The sequence below is a fragment of the Notamacropus eugenii genome, chromosome 3 (assembly GCF_028372415.1).
Source record: "Notamacropus eugenii isolate mMacEug1 chromosome 3, mMacEug1.pri_v2, whole genome shotgun sequence".
In the NCBI taxonomy this organism is placed as follows: domain Eukaryota; kingdom Metazoa; phylum Chordata; class Mammalia; order Diprotodontia; family Macropodidae; genus Notamacropus; species Notamacropus eugenii.
In genome coordinates, this window is record NC_092874.1 from 293,800,751 (window position 1) to 293,821,537 (window position 20,787).

The 20,787-nt window shown below is 48.7% G+C and overlaps 1 protein-coding gene across 3 annotated transcripts; it reads right to left on the reverse strand.

The window, feature by feature from the left end:
- Positions 1 to 365: 365 nt before the first annotated feature.
- IFT27 (intraflagellar transport 27) lies at positions 366 to 20,642 on the reverse strand. Of its 3 annotated transcripts, none has more exons than XM_072655938.1 (8): positions 20,361 to 20,614; positions 14,801 to 14,940; positions 8,954 to 9,033; positions 8,488 to 8,547; positions 6,684 to 6,743; positions 4,642 to 4,759; positions 3,750 to 3,859; positions 366 to 555 (listed from the first exon to the last, which is right to left on the reverse strand). In XM_072655938.1, exons 2-8 carry the CDS (start codon positions 14,826 to 14,828, stop codon positions 457 to 459), a joined length of 555 nt encoding a protein of 184 aa, XP_072512039.1. In that variant the 5' UTR covers positions 14,829 to 14,940; positions 20,361 to 20,614; the 3' UTR covers positions 366 to 456. The 3 variants fall into 3 exon arrangements, with proteins under 3 accessions (XP_072512039.1, XP_072512040.1, XP_072512037.1); XM_072655939.1 differs by lacking the exon at positions 20,361 to 20,614 and adding an exon at positions 15,593 to 15,711; XM_072655936.1 differs by lacking the exon at positions 14,801 to 14,940 and having other exon boundaries at positions 20,361 to 20,642.
- Between the last annotated feature and the right edge of the window lie 145 nt (positions 20,643 to 20,787).

Sequence of the window (20,787 nt, forward strand, 5' to 3'; positions counted from 1 at the left end):
GGGAAGAGTCCTGTTGTTAAGTGACCATGGTCCGAGTCCTGCTCTGCCACCAGCTATCTGGGTGACCTTGGGCAAGTCACCTATTTTCTAAGCATCAAGTTCTTCATCTGGAAAATGAGAGCTTGGCATTGGGTCCCTTCTAGCTCTGTGACTAATTCTTAGCCAGGATAAACTGGGAGTGTGACACAGAGCAGAGTGGGGCAGAGGACAAGCAAGGTAGAGAAACTGAGGCTTATCTGTGAAATGGGAATTACCCTTGAATGATCTATGTTACAGAATGCTATGAGGAAAAAGCAATATACAGCCTTCCAGAAGTGAGTTACTGTTAGCATTATAAACTAGTAGACATCGGGGTTTCACAAGCCTTGATTGTAAGAAAGCCCTGCTTCAACATTTATTTTCCTAAAGTTATTCTCCAAGGCTCAGTCGACAGCACACTGCGTGACTCGGGTCTTCTCACACCAGCGAGTGAAAGAGATCCAGCCTCTCACGGTACAGCTGGTGGAACAGTTTGGCCAGACAGCGGAAGGGAGCCTCAAAGTTTTCCATCTCCTTCTGCAGAAAGAAGTGGAAGAAGTCAGGCAGGGGAAGGTTCTGCCATCTACAAAGCAGCTAGAGCAGCCCACTAGAGAGACTCCCAAGGGTCAGTGGGGAAATGCCAGAGCATTTGGGGAAGGGACAAGATATTTCCAAAGGAGTCTAGAGTTGGAAAGAAAGACCCTGGACTTGGAGTCCAAAACCCCGGGAACCCATCTGTAAGATGGCAGGACTGGGCCAGATGATCCAAAGTCCTTTCTGCTCTAAATCCTAAAAACTAATTACTCCAAGTTCAGTGTTTTTTCCTCAGAGATGAAAAAAAATCCCTCAAACTCAAAGCCCCATATGGGCAAATAATTTAGAGCCTAGAATGCCTAGAGTTGGAAGGGGAGGAAGGGGAAGAGAATAAGCATTTATGTATCACCAGCTGTGTGCCAGGAACTGTTCTAAGTGCTTGTAAATAACTGAGGCTGGATTTGAACTCAGGTCTTCCTGACTCTAGGCCCAAGTGCTCTGCACACACACTTAGGTGCCTCTGACCTGGAAGAGACCTCAGAAACCACTGTGCACAGCAACTCTTACACTTTATAATAGATAGGAGCTTAAATAAATAAGTCAATTTAAGTTAGTGACTTGTGGTCACCCCCAAAAGTGGGTGAGCTCCAGCTCTGGCCTAGAACCCAGATATCTCCCTGCCATGTCCAGTGGTCTTTCTACTGATCTAATTCAGGGAGGGAGAAGCTGGCAGGCTAACCTTACAGAAGGACTAGGTAGGAATGCTAGCGCCAGAACCAAGACAAACGCAATAAATTCCCTATTAGCTGAAGGTGCAATAGTGCTCATGCAGTGTTTTAAGGAATCCATGGAGAATGGAGTCTCTGCCCACTCGCATTCTGGCCCAAATCACAGAGGTTTGTCTACCACTGGACAGATGGAAAATGACCCAGTTATGATGGAAGGACAAGTGATTACTCAGCAAATCGCTGGGCTGGCTACAAGTGTGGGGTGAGACACTGGATGGCAGTCATCTAGGGGTCAGCCTCCCAGTACAACCCCCACCATGAGACAGGGGCCTGGCCAGTGCTGCCCTTTGCCCTTACGCTGCCCAGCTTCTCTAGAAGGTGCAACCCTGAGCCTTGGGCCAGCTAATCCAACTTCAGCCCAACCCTGGTACTGGGCTACCTGGATGGGTGACCACAAGAAGAATCTGTCATCTGCCTTGGGCTGCCCCCACCCCCATCCTGACTTCTGCCTTCCTCACCTGGGCCCAGCAACCAAAGCCACTCCTCCAGTGCTTGTGGACAGGCAGCCCCACAAACCAACTACCAGGCAAAAACTGCCCCCCAAGACCTCCCTCTTGAGTGTAAGCACCTCACAGGCAGAGACTTACACTTTTCTGTTTATGATCTCAGCCCTTTACATATTTCCTGGCCTCCCTCCCACCTGCTCTCTGCCAGCCTTCCTCCCTCCCCTTTCCTTTTCCTCCCTCCCACTTTTCCTCTTTCCCTTCCCTCTTCTCCCCTCCCCTTTCCTCTCCTCCCCTGGTCTCTCTTCTCCTCCCCTCCTCTACCCTCTCTTTTCCTTTCTGCCTCCAAGAATCTGAAACCTAGTCCAGCCTTGAGAGGCGAGTACTTTCTGAACAGACGGTCTCAGTCTCTGGCACAGAAGCGGCTTCACAGAGGCTTCTTCAGGGAATGGATGTTAACATGAGTGATACAGCCCGTGAGCAGAATGTTCGTGAAACACATGTGAACTGAATCATGTTTTCCGTGTTGGGGGAAGGAGGAAGAAGATTTCTATTTAGAGGGCTTCTCAGGTGAATTCTCCAGAAAAGCAAAGAACTCTCTGGAAGGTGAATAATCATGTGATGATGGGGCTTCATGTAGTGGGGAATGCCCCTCTATCCCTGCAGACACTGAAGCAGCATCTCTGCCACCACTCGGTGCTCGGGTATGTGAGGCTGGCCTGATAAGGTGGCTGCTGGGGCACCCCCTGACTCTCCCACCCTGAGGGCCTGCCTGTAGTTCAGAGGTCTGTCTGGTGCTTTGTGGGAGCCTGTGACCTTCAACCTCCAAAACACCTCCTGTAGAGGTGGATTATTCCTTTTAAACACTTCTGACTTTCCTTTCAGAGGAAGAATTTGAATTCTTGGTCCATAAACTTATCAAATTCCTTCTTGAACCTATTTGCATTTTGATGTTTATAAGTTCTTTGGGGGATGAATTTCCCCATTTATTGCAAATTCTATCCCCTAGTGCCTTCTGTTAACACTGGGAGTAAGAGTCAGAGGCAGCATTTGAAGCCAGCCTGACACTCTTTCCACTATACTACAGAGTGCGGTGAGGTACCACTGGCCATGGAGGGACCAGATATGGAGCTCTGACTAGGGGGTAGAATTGGTAGGTCCTCTGGCTTCAGGGTCAGATGGTCTCCCGAGGCAGGCCCGATTGGCTTTCCACCTGCCTACCTGCCTGAGCTAATCCTCAGCACCTGTGCTGGCTGTGGGCAGGGGGATTTTAATCTGTTCATTACAGACCTCTATTGGACAACACTGTGTGAGCCCAGCCTTACTCCATGTTCTTGAAGACATGGGAGTTAGATTACTTCTTTTTAATCACCATTCGTACTTTCTATGCATTGTGATGGGCTTCTCCATCCCAACTGGTTGAAATATTTCAACTCTCTGTCTGTTTTCTCATCTGTAAAATGAGGTTGTTGGATCAGCTGAGCTGATGAAGGGGAGCATCATGCCCCAATGTCCCTACGGCAGTGAGAAGGCACTGATGGGGGCTCGTGGCCCCAGCCACCTTCTCTCTACCATGGGAACAAGGATAGCGATGCTCATGAGGAGGGAAGAGGGGTGCAGCAGACAAACTACTGTCCATCAAGGGCTGCCTGACTGAGTTGTGAAGGAAGAGTTTTACAATGGGAATTGCTCTTGTATCTGTTTCCTGCCCTTGTGTCAGGGGGCTCCAGAGGGCAGCCCCAGGAGGCCTAAGGAGGAGGAGGAGGGAGGCATATGCCTTTGCCTTTGGCCTGAGAAGAGCACGTCTTCAGTTGGAACAGAGGCCTCTGGAGGCCAGGAGCTATTGGTCCAGAGGTGTTCTCTATGAGGCAGCTTCCCTGGAAGGGGCTTGCTCTAGCAGTTCCCCCACTGTGACCCGGGGCTCCCCAGTAAATGGCTCTGCTGAGCAACTTCAGGAGATACTCACAGCGGATGTTTCGAAATATTCCAGGCTGTGGCTCGCAGCCCATTCTCGGGCTCGACTCGCCTCCACCACGCGCCTGCCAGCCAGGTCAATCTTATTCCCCACTAAAACACCTGTCCAGGGGAGAGGAACAGGAACATTTCAGTGACGGTGGCTGAGCAGCACAGGTGTGAAAAGAATGTGAAAAGTCTAGTGTGAGAGCATTTAGGGCAGGATTGGGATAGTCAGCTGAGCAGTGGGTCAGAGCCCAGGGACGCCTAGCTTGGCCACATGCTAGCTAGGTGACCTTGGATAAGTGCCTCCCTGCACAAAGACTCAATCTTTTCATCTCTAAAATGGGGATCGTAATGCCTGTATGACTCATTGTGAGGGAAGCAATAGAGAAGTGTGGGCTACTGAGCACGGCTTTATAAAAGGCAGGAAAACAAAGATGCAAAACCCAGAAGATTTTCTCCCTGGCCCCAAGCGGCTGAAGACAAGCATGCTTTGCTTTTATCCTTTCGGCATTTGATGTCTATCTCTAGGCTCTTTTAGACCACAAGCCCTGTTATCAAAGCCCAGACCAGAGGTCCAACATAAGGCCTGCAACTGCTGGGGCCCCTCCCAGAATGCACCTGGCATTTCTTTTGCATCGACTTATCACAAGACTTGCTATCTCCCTAGGAGAATGCACACTGCAGGAAGGTGGGGAGGGCCTTATTCTTCATTTCCATGTCCCTGGGGCCATGAGCAGTGACTGGCCCATAGTATAGCTCATTGACACAGACCAGGCCCATGCCATCATCCATGAAGACTCTCCAAGATCCAGTTCCCTTTTCTGGCAGCCATGTTCCAACTCCTCTGCTGCTCATGACTCTACCCAAGAGCTGATGCTGGTTGGGACAAGGATGCCTACCTGGAAGAGAAGAGCCTTGAAGTTGGGCCCGCACCCTCTCCAGCCACTTGGCACAGTTACTGAAGGACTGCTCGTTGGTCACATCAAACACAAGACACAAGAGGTTGGGGTGTTCCCACTAGAAGAAAGAAAGAAGGGGTGAATGGGAAGGCATTTATATGTTGGCCATCTGTGGAACCCCATGCTGGGCTCTGCTGGCACAAATGGAGAAGACAGTCTCTGTTTTCAGGGAGCTTACATCCTAATGGCGTTTCTATCACAGGTCAGAGGGAAAGGCATGGGGAACCTCTGGGGGCAGCAGCAAAGAGGATGGTCACTCATCTTCTTTACTGGAAAAATACAAGGTCAGCAACAGTTGAAGCTGACTTCTAGGTATCCAGTCACACTAAAAAACTTTAGAGAGGAAGGAGCTGTATGAGCAGTGAGGGCAAAAGAGAACAGCAAAGGATTCCACAATTAAATGCAGTAGGACCCCATAATTAGGCCACTGACCTCCGGTGTAGACTGAGGTCTGTCACTAACATCAGGAAGGGTGTGGGGCAGAGCCCTGGCCTGTGGGTTCCCTGACACAGGAATTGACCCTGAATCGGCCCTGACCAGGGCCTGTGAGAAGCCTTGGGAAACTGGGCTGAGGTTCCAGAGAGCCAGGCCTGGCTCCTCAGCGGGGTCAGGAACATTCTCCCTGTGGTGGATTCTGCTCTATACATCCTAGGAGACAGCTGTGAGGCCCTGAGCTGGAACTCTCCCATTTCTAAGCTGTGTAACGTTGAACAAGGGCCTGCCCTACATGGAAGGAATAATGGCTGTGAAAGTGGAGGGGGAGACCTAAGACACCATGTAGGCTGAGATCTAGACTGCAGATAGCACATTGCATTAGATGGGGAGGAGGGCAACTACCAGTCTCACCTGACCCATCCTGGCTCATGAGCCTGGTGTCTCCATGTCGTGGTGCTGGCCAGGGTGCTGACCTGCACTGATGGGGGAGTCCCCTGTCTCAACCCAATCCCAGGCCCTATCCTTGCCCCTAAAGCATGGCATCAACATAAGATTCCACTATTAGGGCTCTGGAGCATCTGGATGCAGCTCCTGGAACACAGGCAGCTGTCTGCCCCACTCCCCAGCACAGACTAGGATGGCCCCCTACAACCCAAGACACAAGATACACTGGTTCTGGGCAGCCTCAGTCAGTGCCACAAGAGCCATTTCTGGGGAACATGGCTAGCCTGAGGGGCCGAGGCCTGGACAGGAGAGCATGCCCAGGCTGAAGCAGTCCCTGGAGGGCCAGGCTAGGGCACTCATAAGCTGGACTAGCTGCGGTTCAGTCCCACAATTACAAGGAGCTCTGTCTGTCCCAAGTGCTAGTGATGCTGGGATGGAGAGGATACAGGCCCTGCTCTCAAAGAGCTGACACTCTAAGGGGAGAAAGGGGAGCATACAAACCACTGCTCCAAAGGAGAGAGAGGTGAGGGCAAAGGAGAGTCCAGGGAAGGTGTTCCTGTGTGTGACGCACCTCTGAACTGCAGAGCACCCCAGGGATGCTGGTAACAACCATCCTTCATCCTCTCATTCTCCTAACTCCCAACTCCCAACTAAAACCTCACATCTATGGGCAGCCTCTCCCAACCCCTCTTACTGCCTTCCCTCCACTCACTATTTTCTATTCTGCAAAGAGCTTGTTTGTCTAGCTCTGGTGACAGGGACTGCCTTTTCCTCCTTGGGTATCCCCAGTACTTAGCCCCGTCCCAGGCACACAATACATGCTTAATTAATGCTGATTATTTATTACTGAAAGAGGGTGCTGAGGGAAGTAGAACAGTTACCCCAAGATATGCAGGATGGAGTTGAGGCCAGGTCTCGGGTTTTCCACATTCCTCTGGGATGAGACCCAATCCCTCCCGCCTGGGCCACAAGGGCACTGCCATATATATGATCTTCTTGTGGCTATTCTGCTAAAGCCTGAGCTCTGGACACAGAGTCAGTGTGTCTTAGGAATGGTGTTTTCAGGTGAGTCTTAGGAATGGATACGGGGCTCAGCCATTTACCAGTTTCTCCAACATTTCTGAAAACAGTTCCTTGCCAGCAGAATCAAAGATGAAGAGTTCCTAGAAACAGAAACCAAGGTGTATCTCAGCTCCATCATGAGGCAGGAAAGGACCTCTGCCAGGGCTGCCCCAAGTCTGGGGTGGGGGGTGGGAGGGTGGAGGGGGTGGGGAGGAGAGAGTGGGAGGGGTGGGCGAGGTCAGACAGAGGAGTAGGGAGGGGGACAAGCTCAGGACTTCATCAGGTGCAGCACAAAGCGTTCTCCCACTAACCACAGCCAGACCCTCTCTAACAAAGAGCCAGGCACAGAGCAGGCCTTTAGCTGCCCTTACTGAAAGGTCTCTCAGCCAAGTGGTCCTTTTTACCTCTTGTCGAAAGAAAGTCACCAACTGGCTTTAGAGATAGAAACCCTGGTTCCAGCCCTTCCTCCAGAACAGGGGAAAGCACAGGTCAGTCACTTCACTCAGCAGCCTGGGAGCAAAACGTGTCCTGCCTACATACCCGTGGGTGGCACTGAGAAAGACTAAAGCCTTCTCCCTGTGCGGCTTTAGGAGAGGAGGCAGAGATCATCTAGTGCCCTTGTTTTGATACTGGTATAATTGAACTGTAGCTCAGTAGGATTGGTTTCCTTTATAACTGTATCTTTTTCTATTTTATGCATTTAAAAATGTGATTGTGAAAAGGGTTTACCAGACTGAGGGCCAAAGGGAGACTAGGACACAAAAAGGCCCAGGCCTTCTTTTTCTACTCATGACCCCTTCAGTGCTGATCTAGCCCAACCCCCTCATTTTACAGATGAGGAAACTGAGGCTGAGAGAAGCGATGTGACAGTCCTGAGGTGATCTATTAGGCAGTGAGCAGCAGAACAGGATTCAAGGCTCGGCCTCCTGACTCCAAACCAAGTATAGCTTATGCCAAGCTGCCTCTCTGGGCCTCTGGAGGCTGGACTGAATGGTCACTAACACCTCTTCAGCCCCCATTCGAAGCTGCCTCATCATGGCAGGCAGGCAGGAAACTGTGGCCAGTCTGACCACAGTGGCAAGGCCTTGAGGACTGTGTGTCACTCAGCTGATGGGCAGTCTGGTGAGGCAGAGAGGCTAGGCCACGGAAACTGCCAGAGATGGCCCCAGGATGCAGAAAAGAGAGAAAAGGCACAGGGAGGAAAGTCTCAAGTTAAGTAGTCCCCATGTGTAAATGTGCACATGTATCACTAGCCAGGCTGATCAAGGTCATTTTCCCTCTTGTTCCCAAGGAAATCCCCATGGCATGACACCAGTTTTCTCAAAGGAATGATTTTCTGTGCTGCCTGTGAGTCTTGAAAAAGAAGAGTCTGTCGGTTTCTGGGGCAGCCAAGGCTTGGACCCAGAGGCCACCAGCTCTTTCGGCACCGACACCTGATCAGAAATCTGGATATGTGCAGGCTGCATGAATGTTTTACAATTACAATGACTAATTAACCCAAGCCTGCTAGCATCACACCTGGTGTCAGTGAGTTACGCAACAGTAGCTGGGGAGTGTCAGACCCTCCTGCCCTACCTGTGTGTGGATGTTTGTTAATTAGGTAAAATTTGTTTTAATACAAATAATACAAATCGCAGGCAGGTGGTGGCTGGAGGTCAGGCAGGTTGCATGCTGGACCACTAGCTTGGAGATGCTTTCCTAAAACCAGTTTCATGATGTGGCTTCCAAATGCTGGCAAATATCCAGGTCAAGAACTAGGAAGCCAGTCACCAGCTGAGATTCGTGGGCCTCACAAGACAAGGTCTGGGTGGCTTTTGGCGGTGTCATGGTGCAGGCAGGACTTACCACACTGTCGTTAGTGTCAGGAACGGCCAAATGCTTCACCAGCAAATCCACCCCTGTAGTCTGCCAATGAAAACCAAGGATTAGCAGGGGAAGGCTCCAGAGGCACGTGATCTCCCTGAGACTGTCAGCTCCTTGAAGGCAGGGGCTGGGAGGTTCTTAAGCTCTGCACCCACAGGACTGGGCAAACAGTGGCACATACTAAATGCACTGCATGGATCTCAGCACATGGTGCTTCATATGAGGGAGAGGCTGTGTATCAAGACTGGTCAAGACTGACACTGGTGAGATCTGTAAATACCATGTTATTGTAAATACCATGCTATCTGAGACCTTTTGGGAAAATGATCTCCACTGGGTTCTCTGGCAGGCATTCCTTTTGCTGGCTTCTCTAAGGATTTACTCCTCTTTCTTCCTCTCAATCACAACTCTAACTTGGGTCATGGACTGCCTTTGGACAGACACTCACCAGCGTATAGTTCTTCTGGAAATGGGCCCCATCGCTCCGGAACATCTGAGCCAGGGCACTCTTCCCCACTGTGGCATCACCTAGGTCAAAGGAGCAGAAGAAAAGCTACAAGCCCTGGTCAGACTCGGACCTTTCTTGCCCTTGGACAAACGATTTGCCTTCAGTCTGGGAACTAAGACCATCTGCCCCCCATGGCTACAGGAGATGCTGCAAACATCCATGAATTTACTAAAGGGAAAAGGTTATCATTAATAGAGACTTTCAACGACCACAGGCACACAGTGTGGCCTTTGAAACTCACAACATCCACACGGTCTCACTTCCTGCTTGCTTACAATAACAAGTTGGTCAAAAAGCATTTATTAAGTTCCTACTGTGTGCCAGGCACCATGTTAAGCACTGGAAATACAAAGAAAGCAAAAGACAGTCCTATCCTCAAGGAGCTCCCAGTCCAATGGACAACTCTAAAATAACGTGTCGACAACTACGTACAGACAAGCTTCAGACAGAGGGGCTGCAGGGGGAGGCATTTCGTCTAAGACAAAGTTGAACAGAAGAAGGGAAGCTTCCCCCCACCCCTGAACATTTAATGACAAAGATGCCACTGTTACTACTAGCTGGCAGTCCCACATACCAATGTGACTAAATGGAATATTTCAGGCATGGAATTTCCATCTGGATGACTGAGTTCAAACCCCATCTCGGACATTTGGGCTGGGTGACCATGGGTATCTTCACCTCTCTCGGTGGGTCTCCTTTCTGCAGGCTCTAAAATGAGAGGGTAGAACTAGCTGACCTAGTCCAGCTGCAGCATAAGGGTCAGATTGACTCACAGAGAACCTGATTTGGAGAACCGGCTCTGCCATTTACTACCTGTGTGAACTAGAGCAAGTCACACAATATCTCTGGGTCTCGGTTTCCCCATCTGTCACCTGGGGATAATAACCCCCTGCAAGGATGTAGGAAGCAAAATGTTTTTTAACGTCCAAAATTCCACAAAAATGATCCTATAAATTAATTTGGCCAGGGGAGGGAGACCAGTGGTCTTTTAAAACTAAAAATCAGCTGCAGTTATGGGAAGCCCATGTTCAAGTAATCTCGCCCAAGCTGCTCAGCAGCCTGTTACCATCACCGTTCTGTCCCTACAGACGCTGCTCCTCTGGTTCCTCTTGCAGATGCTCAGTCTGTTTCGCCAAACTCCCCTTACACCTACTGAGATTGATTTTCTCAGCTTTCCTTGTTACTTGATAGCACCATAAATTGGAATCTCAAAATGAAAAGGGCTCTGGTACTGAGTTCACCCTGGGAGCGGCTGACTCGATGCAGCGAGCCTTGGAGAAATTGAATTCTTCTTGGTCGGACAGCACTCAAGGGCGCCGGTGTCTGGCCTGGCCTTTATTTCCTTTTACCCTCCCTGCCTTTGCTGTAGATTGCTGGCCTTTCTTGCGATGTCTTGGCTGGTTTGTTTCTGCAATATCTTCTCCTCTCTAAGAGCCTGTTACTGTAACACCTGGCTCCCTGACAAAACCACCTGCTTCCTCAGCCCCTTGATCTACAACCAAATCATCTTCTTTTTGATTTGCCATCCTTGGGGCCCTCTCCTCACCTTCGCTCCCCACAATGCAGCATGACCTGGACTGACCTAGTTACTCTTTCTCAGTCCTCTGCTCACTCCTGACTTCCCATGACAAAAGCCTTTTTGCAAACAGGTGTTTGACTACTAGAACCAGCTGGGGCCCAGCGCTTCAGATCCAAGTATTCCTTTTTTTTTTTTTGTCCTGGGCAAGTTTCCTCTTGCCTCCACATCCCAGATCAGAAGCACTACCAGACCCTCTCCCTGCAGGCCAGACTCTTAGGCCACCCTTGGGTCTGGATAAACTGTTCTGAGCCTCTGGGAATCTCCTCCCTGGCCCCTCCCCCAATCTGGATGCCCTGGCTCACTGGCATCTTGGCCTGGAACATGCTCCCCTTCTCTCCCTGTCTATTGAATTTCTAGCCACCCCTTAATGCTTAACTCAACTGTTGCTCCTCCATGAAGTCTGTCCAATGTCCTCAGTCAGTGAAGCTCTTCCCTCTAGGATTTCTTAGAGCGTATGGCTTTGAAACTCTCAAATGCATTTATCACGAATTGTAGGTATTGTATGTTTTATTACTCTACTAGACTATAAGCTACATGAGGGCAGGGATCACATCTTAAACTTTGTATTTCTGCCAGTGCTCGGCTCATACTGCATGTTGGTTGTAGTGAAAAAAGCACTCCACTGAGGAGTCAGGAGCCCTGGATTTGAGTCCTAACTCTGAAACTTGCTGGCTGTGAGAGCACACATACATACATCACTTAGCCAATTTGAGATTCTCTTTCCTTGTCTATGAAATGGGAATGATTATAGTTGGATTTGCTACCTGACATCATTGTGAAGAAAGTAGCTTGTGAACCTTCAGGCACTTTATAAACGTGAATTAATTTTTAAGGAAATGGGGATGTTTAGCATGGACAAGAGGTGACTTGGCAGGGGGTGGGAACATGGCTTTTGTCTTCAAATATCTAAAGGGTTGTCAAATAGAAGAGGGATTTATTTATTGTATGATTTCAGAGTCTAGAACCAGGCCTGATGAGGAAATGATAAGAAGGCACAGGTTTCAGCTCAATAGCCACAATATCACTATCAACAACCTAGCAACTAGAGTTGTCAAAAAATGAAAAGCCCTGCCTAGTAAGGTAGTGAGTGCCCTGCCACTGAGGGAGTTCAGGTTGAGACTAGATGACCATTTGTTGGCCCTGCCAGGAAAGGTTGAATGTACCGAGGCAGGGTTTGGGTGGGATGCCTTTTTGATCCCTTGTACATCTTGTAGTCTATGACAGATTGGACAATCTCACTTGTTACTATCCTAAAGAGGAAGAAATCAAGGAATTCCACATTGTACAAGGAGTCCTGGGGCCCTGGTGCTCTCTTAACTTCCCTAGAGGGTGTAGGCTCTTTACAAGTGTCTTTTTGTCAAAGGAGGCTCTAAGAGTTAGGAGTTAATACATGGTGGCCGAGTGTTCCATCAACAACCCATGACACATCCTCCTCATGCCAGCCCATGTGCCTTGTAACTTTCGTCTTCCTCCAAATAAACCCTTGGCTTTTCTTGGGTGCAAGGTCCCCTATGATGTTTCTGTTCCAGCTGGCTTCCTGCATGGATCCTGCTTTCAGTCACTCACTAGAAGGTCACCAGTGCTTACAGAAAATGGACTGTGTGGAGGGAGTCAAATCCACCATCGCAAAATGACTTAGAAGCACATTTGTGGAGGAACAAGGCAAGTGCAAACTCAGCTGGTCCAATCAGAGACCCAGCAGGCTTAAGCCAGGGTGGTGGAAAAGAACAAGCTGTCAGGCGGGTAAAGCATGAAAGGCCAGGGCAGAGCAGCTGGGGCGGATGAAAGAAGTAGCCAACCCCCACCCAGAGCCAAGACAGCAACGTGGGTGGGTACAGTGGAGATCGTGAAGCCAGCTGGAGGAAGTGGATGATGCAGTCAGTGACCTAGGGGTCACAGAGATGGCACTGACAGCCACAGTGGGGGACAGAGTACCTGGGACATGCCAGACTGGTCCTGTTGAAAACTTTCTTTGCTCAGAAGGTGGAATGACCTGAAGTGCTGCTCTTTTGGGTCTTTTCTATGATCAATGAGGAAGAGTCATGTAGGGAAAGAAAAACAATGGGTTCTTGAGAGGAAGGAGTGCGCCACCTTCGAGCTTGGGAGGACCAAGGTGAGGGATGCTGGGCAGAGAGGGTTTTAAACTCCCGCCTAAACATAAGCATTGTTTACTTCAGAAAATTCAGAGATAAGAGAGGTTCCTCCGATCCTTCAGTAGAGTCTATGAAAGTCAGTACAAGAAGGATGGGGATTCATAATAATAAAATTCTGCCCAGACATTTCTCATTGATGGCAATTTTCATTCCAATCAACAGGAGAGGAAGGTGTCTAAAGAGAAGGATGTAGCTAAAGAGGGAGCTCATTAAACACACTTGAATTTTTAAAAAGGACTTATAAAAGGGAGGCAAGTGAGAGCTGGCACCCGAAGACAAATATTTTAAAATGGTAAAGTCCTCCTATTAGAACAAAGTCAGGAAGGTTAAAGTCCAGCATGAGCACAAAATGCAATAAATGCCAAAGACAATAAAACAGGCCTATTTTTGGGCTAAGAAGAAGACTAAGTAAGGACTAGGCTTCCCATTCCCTTTATCCTCCCATTCAGTGGGGATGCGAAATTGATGACAAATGATAGAGATGTACAAAACGCCTCAAATTCTATTTTCTCTGTGGTTTCCCTACTAAGGAGAGAAAGACAGAACCAAGGTGGTTAATAGGAAACTGAAATCCAGGAGAAGTAACGAGGGTAGAAAGCATCGTGCTGCCCCTGAACGAGGGTAAGTCACCTGGTCTGGAACAGCTACATCCCAGAACAACTCAAAGAACCTGCAAATGATTAAAAAATCGATAATGAGCTTTGAGGAATCACTGCAAACAGAAGAGGATGCTTGGGAATCGAGAAGACAATTTTCTGATTTTGAAAAAAGAGAATATTCATTCATCCATCCATTCTTTAAGCCACAGTCCAGAAAGACTAACATAATTTCCTCATAAAATTCTAGACCAGGTTATGACAGGAACAGTTTGTGAGCATTTTGAAAGGAAGGGGTGATCACTGAGAGACAGCATGGGTTCATTGAGATCAAGTTAAGCCAGTCTAACTGTGTTTTCTTTTTCAACAAGGTTACTAGATTTGGATTTCAAATCAAATATATTTTAATTTCAACAAGTCATTTAATAAAATATTTCATCATATTCCAGTTTATAAGAGGGGGTAGAGATTAGATGCTAATATAGGGTAGGTTTTGGAGCTGACTGACAAAGAGAGGCTTCTACCAATCCTGCTGGTAGAATATCATGATTTCTTCAACACCCAATTCTTCCTAAGGCACAGAATGAATGGTTAGGAGGCAGTCAAGACCAGTGTTTCTTCCATGTGAGAAACCAGTCCAACACCTTAAGGAAGCACCATCAATCAGGTGGCAGCCAGAATCAGGTTCTCAGGGAGCTTACTGCCTACTGGGGCAGAACTAAGAGCAGTGGGTAGACATGTACTGTAAAGCTTCTAATAGGGAGTAAAATGGGGATTCAGCAAAGGCTGGTAACTGCATCAATCAGGGTTTCTTACTTAGGTTTAAGTTGGAGACAAGCCCACCTCGGTGATTAAGAGCCGTCCAGTTTATAGGCAAAGGAATCGGCTGTAAGGACGAGAGAGTTGTCCAGCTGGACAAGAGAATTACTCTTAATCTGCCTACATGATCTTGGGCAAACCACTTCTTTTTGGGTATCAGCTTCTTCATCTGTAAAATGAAGGAGGAAGATGAAATGACCCCTTTCATCTCTATGTCTGTGAACCTATGAGAACGGAGGGACTTCTCTAGTGAAATGCCCTGGGGTTCTCACCCACCAGGTCAGCTCAAGAGTTTATCACTGGGTTGTTTGCTCTGTACTGATTAATCCACCTCTGGAGTCCTGAGCCCAGATGCATGCCCAGTATCTTAGAAAGGACACTGGCAAGGTAGAGTGCATACATAGGAAGGTCTTCAAAGAGGAAACAGATAATATAAACAATGACAGTGGATCACTGGATCAGTGGAAGGAAGGAGGGAGGCAGAAGAGATGAAGAGCACCAGGCTTGAGGTCCAAAGGCCTGGACTTAAATCCCATCTCTGCCTCTTCTCCCTCAGATGACTCTGGGCAGGTCACTTCCCCTCTGAGCCCCTGTTTCTTCATCTGTAAAGTGATAGGGATACAACAGAAGATCTGGTTACCTCTAGGACAGACACTCTGGGCTTCCATGTTGAAACAGGAAAAGGTGAAGAGAGGGAGGACATTTCAGTCTTCAAACATAGGAAGACCCTAATTCTCCTTCATGTGGCAGAGGGATTATCCCATGCTCTGGAGGACATAACTAGAAGCAGAAGAAAGGGAGATGGTCTGACTTTGGCTTGGCAAAAGGAAAAATTTTCTAACAATCAGAGCTGGGGAAAAAATGGAATGGATTGCCTGGGGGGAGAGGAAGCAAGTTCCCTAGCACTCTAGGTCTTGGAGCAGAAGCTCTTATTATGACATGTTGAGATGGAATTTTCTAATTTTGTCCAGAGGCTGGATTAGATCTATAAGGTCCCCTCCAACCATAAGAATCTGTTCTTCCAGGCTTATTAAAGGCAGGAGTTTTGACATATGTTATGAGGCAAGAAATGGACATCATTTTGACATGGAAAGGGAGATGGGTAATTTTGGTGACTGGGGCAAAGCATGAATCACATCATTAAATAAAAGATAAATTCAGTTGGTGGGAAAGGGGTTACACACCTGAGTCACCATGGTGGGGGGAAAGGGGAGCTGGAGAAAGCTCCCTGGGGCCTGGATGCTGGAGGAGAAAGTACCTTCTGGACTGTTTCCTATAGCAACTGATTACTCTGGCTAAGTACGTGATAAGTCTTCTCAGACATTATAAATTGCTCCTGGGAAGGAGGATGAAACCCAGCCACCCCACCCCACCCTGTGACCAGCCCTGGTGACAATGTTCAAAGATAGGATACCATGAGGTCACCAAATACCTTTTCTCCATCCTCATGCTCTTTGATCTGCTTACAACACTTGACATTCCTTGAGACTTTTCCTTTGGTTTTGATGTCATGGGACCTAAGCTCCAATCTCACCTGAGACTTGCCTTTGTGACCTCTGTTAAAAGGGAGGAAGGTGGGGCTGGGGTGCATGGGGTCCCTCTGAGGCTAGACATCCAGGATCCTCTGATCTAGATCCTTTTCCTCCCCTGTGATGGGCAGCTCCTTTCATGTTCTTTTGAGGGACACCTTCCTGCCACCTGCATTTGCCAAGGTTTGGTCCCAGGCTCTCCTTTCTTCCCTTTCAGCCTCTCTTCTTCCTGAGTAACCATCTCCTTCCTCAAGTCCAACTTACTAGTTGACTCCCAGATGTTTATGTTTAGCCCAGCCTCTGCCCTTCCCCCACACATTTCCAATTGCCAGCTAGTCACTTCCACTTAGGTATCAGGCCTTTCCCTCTGCACTTCAAGACATGCTTCCCTCCGGAAAAATGACCATTTTCTGCTGACTTGCCCATTTCTGTTAATGACCCCTAGCTCAAAACTTCAGTCATCTTAGATTCTCGCTGTCTGCATTCCCCAAAGCCTCATTAGGCACTGATCCTTGTCAAATCTCTCTTCACAAAATCTCACATGTATGTCTTTCTTCCTATTAGGAAGTGCCTCTTAGCAGTGCCAACACTGGTCCGGGCCTTAGCACTTCATTACTGGATCGGTCCTTCCACGCACCCCTCAGTCTCCACCAGATTCAGCTTCCTGAAACACCACTCGCCCTCGGTCACTTGCTGCTCAAAGTCTTTTAAACGATGCCCACTGTCTCTATGACTTCTTCTCTTGGCATTTACGACCCTCTCAAATCTGTCCATAAACTGTGGCCAATCCCATCTCTTTCTTCTCCTTCTTCTGTGATAGTCAAAATGGCCTACTTGGTGTGCTCTAACTACTCCTTGCACTGCAACTACTCCTCTGTGCTTATGCTTTCTAAAGGATCACAGGTTTGGAGATGGAAGGGACTTAAGGACTATCTAAGGCCCAGCTTCCTCACTTTACAGCTGAGGAAACTGAGGCTGAGTGAGGTTAAGGGACTTGCTCAGGGACACACAGTTACTAAGTATCTAAGACAGCATTTGTCTCTCCTCCTACCTCTTAATGTCTCTTCCTACTCCCCTCCGCCCACCCCCACCCCCACCTCAGGCCATCTGGGATGGCCTTCGCACTCTTCCTCATCTAGCCAAGTCCTGTGTGAGGACCAGAGTCAGAGGATGGAAGGTACAGGTAGGCACTTTTGGGCCAATGTAAGGGAGAACTTCCAAGCAACCCGGGCTAACCCCCTTTATGTGGGGGTCACTGGGCTTCCCTGCCTGCTCCCCCCACCCTTCAGCAAGAATCAACCATCCAGATTGAGATGAAGGAGACTCACATGAGTGGGAGCATTTGAACGATGACAAATCCTGGCTATGACACTTACTGTCAGTGTGATTTGGGGAAATCACCAACCTTTTCTAAGGCCCAGCTAACTCACTTGTGAAGTAGAGCCGTTGGTGCAGTCATTTCAGAGATCAAGGAAAACATCTGGAAACTGCCACATGCTCTATGACAACTATCATTTATAGAGTGCCTACTGTGCGCCAGGCACTGGGCTATGCCCTTAACAATTCTCATCTCCTTTGCTCCTCACAGCAACCCTGGGAGGGACATCTCTGATCTAACCTTGATTCAGGCCAGACTCCTAGAAAGAGAGCCTGGTACTCAGCCCCTCCCATTCGAGAGGCCTCCAGCCCCCAATGCCAACAGTGTCCCTTCTTGCAAGGTCACGTCAGGGGTTGCTGCTCCCAGGAGCATTTTCCGATTCCTTCCCTTCCCTTCCTTGCTCCCCAGCTAATGAAACCATTTCTCCCTCCTCAGGCTGCCCCATCCTTTCACCTGGGCCTCTTTGATTTGTAAGAGTTCTTTGGGCATGAGCCTTCCCTTTGTATTAAAAAATAAGCCCTTTGGGCTTACCCAATTTTTTAAATCACCAGGGCCTAGCATGAAGCAGATGTTCAATGCATGTTTGTCAGGAGGGAAAGGACTTGATTCTCTTGAGGCATATTTTGGATTCAGGGCCTGCTGTGAGCCCAGCAGTAGGCCAGATACTTAGGGAGACACAAAGATGGTTGAGTAAGACACAAGGTCTCTGTTCTTAGATGACTGATGGGACCCAGAGGTCATCCAGGCCCTCACCCCTTTATGGAAAAACTGGTAACCTGACCACGTCAAAGGCAGGAGCCAAATGCCTAGATGATGAAGATCAAACACAATGCACTTTCTACCGTGTTGGTGAGAATGGTGACTCAGTCTAATGGGTTCACAGTTATGACGTTATGACCCATCAAAAGGACCCCATGGTTAGGAAGGGAGGCAGAACCACAGAGGACAGGGGAAGGCTCTCATAATGTGAAGGCCAGGACCCTCTGTCACTTTCTGTGGGATGTCGATGACCCCATGATTCTCTGGGGCTCCTCCTCACCCTAAGGTTCTATGGGGAGAAAACTTGGTGTGGAGGAAACAGTGCTGACTTTGGAGTCAACAGAGCTGAGTTCAAATCCTGACCATCACTCACTAAATCAGGGCTCCTTGCTAAGATAAAAAAAGAATAAGGGAGGGTAAAGAAAAGTTCTCTCACTCTTGTAACTGCCCCCAAATAGAACAGTCTGCCTTGGTGAGTAGTGAGTTCTCTGTCACTGAATGTCTTGAAGTAGAGAAGAGATGCCCAGGTCTGCATGGCTAACCCTAATACCAGACCTTTCCTGACCTGACCCCCTTGTCCACACCCTCCCTCCCTCTTCCAGTGATTATTTGTAGAATGCTGCACACACATTGCCTTTCCTCCTCTGTGACAGGGCATAATTCGGAGTCCAAGAACCTGGGTTTGAGCCCAGATAGGATCTCAGTGGTCCCTTGTAGCCCTAGATCTGGCTAGGATCCCAGAATTTCCATGTGCAAAATGAGGCATCTCACACATCCCAGGAGATCCCTCGTCCCCTTCCACTTCTGAACTTCTAAATCATTTCACCCTCTGAGCCTCAGCTTCCCCCAGTGTAAAAAACAGAAGGAGAGGTTTAAACTGGATGACCTTGAGGTCTCTTCCATCTTTAAAATCATGATTCCCAGTGGCAGAACTGGGGATTGATGTCTTAGGATCCCAGACTCAGACTTGGGTCACAGAACATCGAGTTCAGACCTCTCATTTTAAAGAGGAGAATAGAGAGGGGAACTTGTTATTTTAGATCTATAAAATGGGGGTGATCATAGACCTCCCTGTCAGGGTTGTTGTGAGGAGCAAAGGAGATGAAGTTGAGAACAAACCAAAGACTTGGCAAAGGCCATCTAGCTAGTAAGTAAGCAAGCGATCTGGGACTGCTTTCATTATACCACACGCCCCTCTCTGTGACCCGCTCTGCTCTTTTGTAAAATGAAGATGAGACCCAGACAATCCCCAGAATTCAGGGGATAGATGTCACCACAGAATGTGAACTCTGGAGGCCAGGGCCAGACTCAATCTTACCTCCATCATCTCAGGTTATGATTCACAACTCTGAGAGAGAAATTTCAGGGAAGGTGCTGCTGGGAGAGGGAAATGCTCACCAGAAGCTCCCTGTCCTGATGAGAGCAGAGGCCCCGAAAGAAAGAAATAAGCATGTAAGTAAACAGATCTTAAAAAGGTAAAGAAATAAACAAAAACAGAAATAAAAATATAAATGGGTAACTATATAAGCAAACAAATGGATAGATAAATATAGTTAAATAATCAAATACAAACATAAATAGGTAAAGTTAGATAAATATATAAATAAATGTAAATTAAAACATAAATAGGTAAATAAATGAGTAAACAAATTGGAATCCCAGATGGAGTGCAGCAGTATGTTGTAGGTGCTTAATAAATGCTGAACTGAATTTCAAGAGCAGACTTGGAGCCGAAGCCTCTGAGGTAATGGCCAGTTGTGGGACTTTGGGAATCATGGCTTTAGAGATGGAAGAGACCTCAAGGTCATCCAGTTTAAACCTCTCCTTCTGTTTTTTACACTGGGGGAAGCTGAGGCTCAGAGGGTGAAATGACTTAGAAGAAGCTTGGAAGTGGAAGGGGACGAGGGATCTCCTGGGATGTGTGAGATGCCTCATTTTGCACATGGAAATTCTGGGGTCCTAGGCAGATCTAGGGCTACAAGGGACCACTGAGATCCTCTAGCCCATTTTACTGGGGAGGAAACAGAGACCCAGAGAGGGGAAGTGACTGACCCAGGACCGAACAGCAAGGAAATAGCGAGCTGGGATTTGAACCCATCCAGGAGTCTTTTCTCCTGTGATACTTCCTGAGTGACCATGGGCAAGTCACAGCCTCAATTTCCTTTCCTGTAAAATGAGAGATGTGAATTCCATGGCCTCTGGGGTTCCTTCCAGCCCTAGATCTAGGATCCCATAACCTCTCAGTGCCTCAGTTTCCTCCTCTGTAAAAGGACGGGGCTGGCCTCTAGCTCTAGACCCAGGACCCACTCCGTGCCTCAGTTTTCCCTTCTGCCACAGGCGTGAGGCTAGGCAGCTTAATCTCAAGCTCCTCCAGCTTAGACCCAGGACCCTCTCTGTGCCTCAATTTCCCCTTCTGTCATGCGGGGCGAGGCCAGGGTCCATGGGCGCTAAAGCTCCTCCAGCTTAGACCCGGGACCCTCTCCGTGCCTCAGCTTCCCCCGTGGCCACACCGTGACCCGTGACCTCAAGCTCACCTGCCAAGATGCACTTGGCCGCCAGCTTGACCATGCTCTCGGTAGAGGGCCGGGAGGCCGGTCCGGCCTCGGTATCCCGTCAGTCGCTGCAGGGCTCCGAGCCCCACCTCTGTCGCCGCCCCACCTTCTCTACGACTGCTTCCCTAGCAACGAAGCCTCCCTAACGACAGCGCCCAACCGCCCAGTGCTCGCACCCCGTTGGCCAGATCGCCCGTCCTTCGCGTGCGACAGTAAACGTGTCGGGGGAGGCAGCTATGCGTAACGTGAGGCGGGAATCTTCCTGCTTCATTTCAATTCGACAACCGGCTTGCTCATCAAAGCCACTCCACTGACTGAATGGTCAATAGCATAAATCAATCATGTCAAGTTCCCACCCCTTTCAGGACCAGGACTCCACCCCCACAGAATTGCTAAGCTTATTTAGACC